A 5,362-nucleotide genomic window follows, 5' to 3' on the forward strand; every position below is an offset into this window, starting at 1 on the left:
TGTAGTTGTTCAAATTCCACAATTTCCCATCGTGTCGTTGGTGAGTCCACCATAAAGGATTCTACTTTATAAACTCAACCACGGGTAATAAACCATAATTACGACAGACCCCAGGAGATGCACCCCTCATAACTAGAGAAACAAGATGCTAGAATTCTGTCTTTCTAGCAAACTTAGCAACACGATAAATACCTTGTTACTAGTTCTATTAAAAAAATTAAGAGCCATTATAATCAAATAAAAAGAAAGGTGTAATCTAGATTTAAATTCAGTGATAAGATTTAAGCATAACAAAATCAGTTCCATGAGCTGAACAGGGGTTGTTTTTTCTCCGTGTACACCTACTTAAACAACCTTACGTCTAACTAACATAATATTACTACATCGCAGGGTTGATACACATCCAGTGTACCATTTGTTATATTCACCAGGGTTCCATTTCATATATGTACAAAGTAGAGAAGGTTAAAAAGGAGATGCACGAGATTGCAATGAAAAATGTGAAGGACACGTACACAACAGTATATCATTAAGCAGTTTGATCTCCATGGCTGGAAGTTGTAGCTGGAAGGAAAAAAAAGGATCTTTTCTGCTTTTGTGACATATCATTTAGCCAGCTTCTTGCAGTCGTCAACCGCTCTAGGATTTAATGTCTCCAACTCTTTTAAAGCCTTCTTTGCAGTTCTCATCCATTAGAAACATGGCCAAAGTAGTACACCTGTTATCAATCAAAAGAAGTTACATCTTTTAAGACAAAATATCAATCTAAGCTAAAACTGTCTAAAATCGAAAACCGAGATAAGATACTACTCTCATTTACATTTTGTACTTGGAAATAACTATGAAAAATTTGCTGGCTGGCTTTCCTGCCCGGTGCACGTGCAGCACCAGCAAGAAACTATACAACTCTTAAGGATCGTGTCATACTGACTTTTGCTGTGCAACATCCACCAGCAGTATCGACGGAATTTTAAACTATGTACTATCATCTAATTATATCTTTACTAACTGTATTGGAAATTTACAACCACAAGTTTGCAGTAGAGATAAAATGTGCTACATTATGATAAAAGGATAACACCCCCTACCCCCGACATATTTTGATTCCTAGGAATAAAGAAAGTCTTCAGACGTTAGGCTGGAAGTGTCAAAACGAGTCAAGGAACAAGTAAAAAATAGATTGTCCGCTAGAATACTCTAGAACAAACTAGAGTTCTAAAATTAGTTAAGCAAAGCAAGTGGAAATATCTAGCGAACTTTTGCATCTGCCCTTAGAAAATTCTAGAATAAATCTAGCCAAAGTCGGTTGTTGTAATGTGAAAAGAAAGCTAGCCAATTAGAAGAAGTCTCTAGATAAACCTAGAGTATCAGAAGGTCGGTAACTGTATGCCTATAAATAGGCAAGTCCAGTTCATTTGTAAGCAAGCAACAATCAATTCAATACAATAAGAAACTACTAAGCCTTGCTTCACAACCTTCACCACTAGAATTCTAGGAGCTCTATACGAGCAACACCACTCTGCTCGCATATCTCCGAAAATATTGTCCGATGTCAAATATATAAGAATTTCCAACATCGGACACATGTAATAATCAAAGTGCAGGCACACTTTTCCAAGGTAAAGCAAGATTATAAAGGAATTGTGAAGCAGATTATGAAAAGACTCCATGCAGTTGATTGAGCAATTGAACATAGACAGTAAATAAATGTAAACCAACAAGCTTATAGATTCTTGCACCATTGAACGAGTGAATGTATTGTTACTGCGAAAACAATAATTTCATGCAGTTTAATTAAGTATCATGCAATTTGAAATCAAGGAAATGTTTACAGAATTCATAAAATACCTGAGTGTGTCACTGTTAATGACCAACACCTTGGGTGATATTTCGTCTTCAGATATATGCTGTCGAGTTCAAAAAAGGCTTCTTAAATCCAGTTGATGTTGAGATGATGATCCATGTTGAGATGGTCTCACTTCCGGAAAGCCCCAACTGTTCCCTTCCTGAATGTTTTCTCCCCCACTTGATAAATGTAGACTTCCAGAAAAAACGTTCATAGTAGAGTACTTGGAAAATCCAGACTCTGGTTCATGATGTTTGTTTACGTCAATATCGTATGCATTCAGTACCTTCTCTTTGGTTTTAACCTTATACAAATGAGAATCCTTCCTCCCTCCACTGCTGAATTCAGTATTAGGTGTGCCCCTGCTGTGTTTATCTCTTTGGTTTTCACCACCTCGAGTAACATCATTGTGCAAACCCCGCACTTCGGACTCTATTGCTTCAGAATCACGTAATTCTAGACATCTCAATACTGAACTTCCGTTTCTACTCCTCACTACAAGGCTCTCCAAATTTGAAATGCCAGATTCTACACATCCCATTGTCAAATTTTCATTTTCCCTTCTCAGGTTTAGTCTCTCCAAATTCGAAATCCGAGACTCCAAACATCCCATTGTTGAATTTTGATTTTCCATCCTTAGGAGTCGACTCTCAAAATCGGACATCATTTTCCTACAACATTCTGTTCCATCCGCGGTTTCCCGTTCAGTCTCATCTGTAGCAGCCGTCTTTCTAGTTTCTACCTCCGTTAATTTAACCTGCAGTGCAGTGCACTCCACTTTCTTCCTCTCAAGCTCCACTCTCATCTTCTCGAGCTCCACAGACAATTGAAAACACTTACTCTTATATTGCTCCAGAGTCTCCAATTCAACCATAGATTCCCTAATTCTTGTCAATGATTCTAGTTCTCTACACCAATCTGTTATTTCGACATTTGTCATATTCCTCCCAATAGTGGCAGAACCACCTTCTTGAATTCTATCAGCTGGATAAAACATTAACAATTAGTTAGAAAACCCAATGATTCTTAATCTCTTCTGGCACTTACTTAACAGAAGAAACTATGAAATTTCTCAATTACTTATCATAATTTAAACATGTACAGAAATAAAATCGAACGACAACATAAAAAGTTACTTACATGATATTTCTCAATTATCATAATTGAAACAAGAAAAACGAAACAAACAACAACGGCAAAAACAACCACAGCAAATAAGACACATTATAACAGGGAGAAATGTATGTAAGAGTTACTCACAGTCACAGGTATGATTAGTATTTAGTTGAACTCTTGTTTCATCAATGAACCGGTCATCTTTCATTACTTCCCTAATTCTTGTCAATGATTCTAGTTCTCCAATCCCTTCTTCTCTTTCGACATTTTTCCCCTTCCTCCCAATATTGGCAGAACCACCTTCCACAATTCCATCAGCTGGATAGAGAAATCCAATTAGTTAAACAATTAGGTCATTCTTACTCCTTTAGGGGACTTAAATCAACTGATGAGACTATGAAATTTCTCAATTAGTTATCATAATTCAAACAAAATCTAACAACAAAATTAGTAATATGAAATTTCTCAATCAATTAAGATAACTAATTGAGAAAACAAAAAAAGGAAACATCAAAATTCACAGAAATTAAAACAACAAGAGAGAAATTAAAGTACGAATTACTCACAGGTATCATCATCGTCACTACCTGTATTCGATTGAGTTCCTCCTGTTTCATCAACGGACCAGTCATCTTCCTCGGTAACCTTCTTCCTCCTCCGTTTGGAATCCCTAGTTTCTGCAACTGCATCTTCGCCATCTCCTCTTGTCTTCATCTTAAGAAGCTGCTTCCTCTCATGATGCCTCGCGTAATACCTCTGATAATCGTAGTAATGTTTTTCACAAAATTTGGTCTTAGGAACAGAACTATCACCATCATCAACAGCAGCAGCAGCAGAAGTACCAAGACCCATCCTGAAATTCCTGCATCTCCATGTACCTTTATTACTAGTTTGACAACAACGCTGTTCATCCGGAGGAAGCTCCTTCTCGTCAATCTTCTTCTTCTTGGCTATAACATAATTGTAATGTTTTTCACAATACTGTAATTCATTATCACCAATAACACTCTTGCATTTCCAATTCGCCCTTTTCATTCTGCAAATTAGTAGTTCATCATCGCCAACAGCTGCCTGATGAGCCTCCATCTCCACTACAACGAAATCAATTTTGACCTAGAAATGAAATCAGAACGCTTTCGCATTTTATTTTTATTGTTTTTTTTTGTCTATTGTACCCTTATTGTTTTGCGCAGTTTAGAAAGTTCTAATAGGGGCTTCTTAGTCATTAGATTTTGTTACATTAAGCTGTAAAAATTACGGTGTTAAAAATAAATAAAAAAAAAAAAAAAACTGTAAAAAATCATTTCTTTCTACTGCTGCACTGAAGCTGTGTAGCACGACATGTGTCAGATGCAGCGTGGCATACGCACACGAGTTGGTTTGGGCACCTGGTGCACAATTTTGGACTCATTAACTTTTTATTCATTGGTTTTAATAATTAATTCTCTTGAGGCGAACCATCAAATGGTTGTGAGGGATTGAGCCAGAATTTTTAATAGGGTGGTGCAATATGTGTACCTTGATTAGTCTTTTTTTTATTGTACACAAATCATATCGTCTTGCACCATATGTTGATCATTTCTATGAGTTTATGCCCTAATTGCCGAAGAGGAAATGAAATAGCTTGAAGAGACCATTTGCGATGAACAAATTTTGAAAAATTGAAAAATTCTCATAAATTTTGCATGTTCCCCATTTTCTCTCGATATAAAGCATTACAAATTGTGTTTTTATTTTGGGTCTATTTTTCACATCATATTTCGGTCGACTGGTCGGACGGCCCGAAGGGAGGGAATCCCTTATATAATCACTTTTTTGTGAAATGAAACCTAACGAAATTTTTTACGTACAAAAATTCTTGGTTACATTTTCATTGGACACAAAATATCTCTACATGTGCAAATAAAAGGCCACTATCATCGAGTCGTTCAACGTCAGCAGCACCGTAACGAGCTTCACCAACAAAACTACCGCCACCGCCAAATTCATACACCATTATGCACTGCCGCCATTTACGATCACCGACACCACCACCACGGTCGCTACTGCTACCACCGCCAAAAACTCCACAGTCACCAATAGTTTCGCCGCCACCTCTAGCCACAGCAGATTATCTCTTCACCTACCACCACCTCCGCCACCAGCACCACCCTAAATTTAAAGCACTGGTTCTTTAATTCGCCACCATACTATCACCCACCAACTCTAGCGACAACAACTCATTTCTTCACCTACCACTACCATCACTGCTGTCACCACCACCACCACCACCAGAAACACCACTGTCACCTAGCACCACCGTCACCAATTCATACATAAATTCAACTGAGTTCCACACATTTCTTATTTTTAATTATAAACCCATCAGTGGGAAGTTATAAACACAACAACATAGAACCC

General features: G+C 37.4%; 1 protein-coding gene across 2 annotated transcripts; it reads right to left on the bottom strand.

The window, feature by feature from the left end:
* Positions 1-238: 238 nt before the first annotated feature.
* Positions 239-4,068, bottom strand: LOC113320018. Of its 2 annotated transcripts, none has more exons than XM_026568012.1 (4): positions 3,550-4,068; positions 3,107-3,280; positions 1,849-2,830; positions 239-718 (listed from the first exon to the last, which is right to left on the bottom strand). In XM_026568012.1, exons 1-3 carry the CDS (start codon positions 4,046-4,048, stop codon positions 1,917-1,919), a joined length of 1,587 nt encoding a protein of 528 aa, XP_026423797.1. In that variant the 5' UTR covers positions 4,049-4,068; the 3' UTR covers positions 239-718; positions 1,849-1,916. The 2 variants fall into 2 exon arrangements, with proteins under 2 accessions (XP_026423797.1, XP_026423796.1); XM_026568011.1 differs by having other exon boundaries at positions 3,529-4,068.
* Between the last annotated feature and the right edge of the window lie 1,294 nt (positions 4,069-5,362).

The sequence above is a fragment of the Papaver somniferum genome, chromosome 1 (genome assembly GCF_003573695.1).
Source record: "Papaver somniferum cultivar HN1 chromosome 1, ASM357369v1, whole genome shotgun sequence".
NCBI lineage: Eukaryota > Viridiplantae > Streptophyta > Magnoliopsida > Ranunculales > Papaveraceae > Papaver > Papaver somniferum.

Excerpts from the sequence above, each read along its gene's own strand:
- LOC113320018 (XM_026568011.1), bottom strand. The coding sequence starts at position 4,048 with ATGGAGGCTCATCAGGCAGCTGTTGGCGATGATGAACTACTAATTTGC. Across the intron at positions 3,281-3,528 it reads TAGTGACGATGATGATACCT|CTGATGGAATTGTGGAAGGT; the intron begins GTGAGTAATTCG and ends TTCTCTATCCAG. Across the intron at positions 2,831-3,106 it reads TACTAATCATACCTGTGACT|CTGATAGAATTCAAGAAGGT; the intron begins GTGAGTAACTCT and ends TGTTTTATCCAG.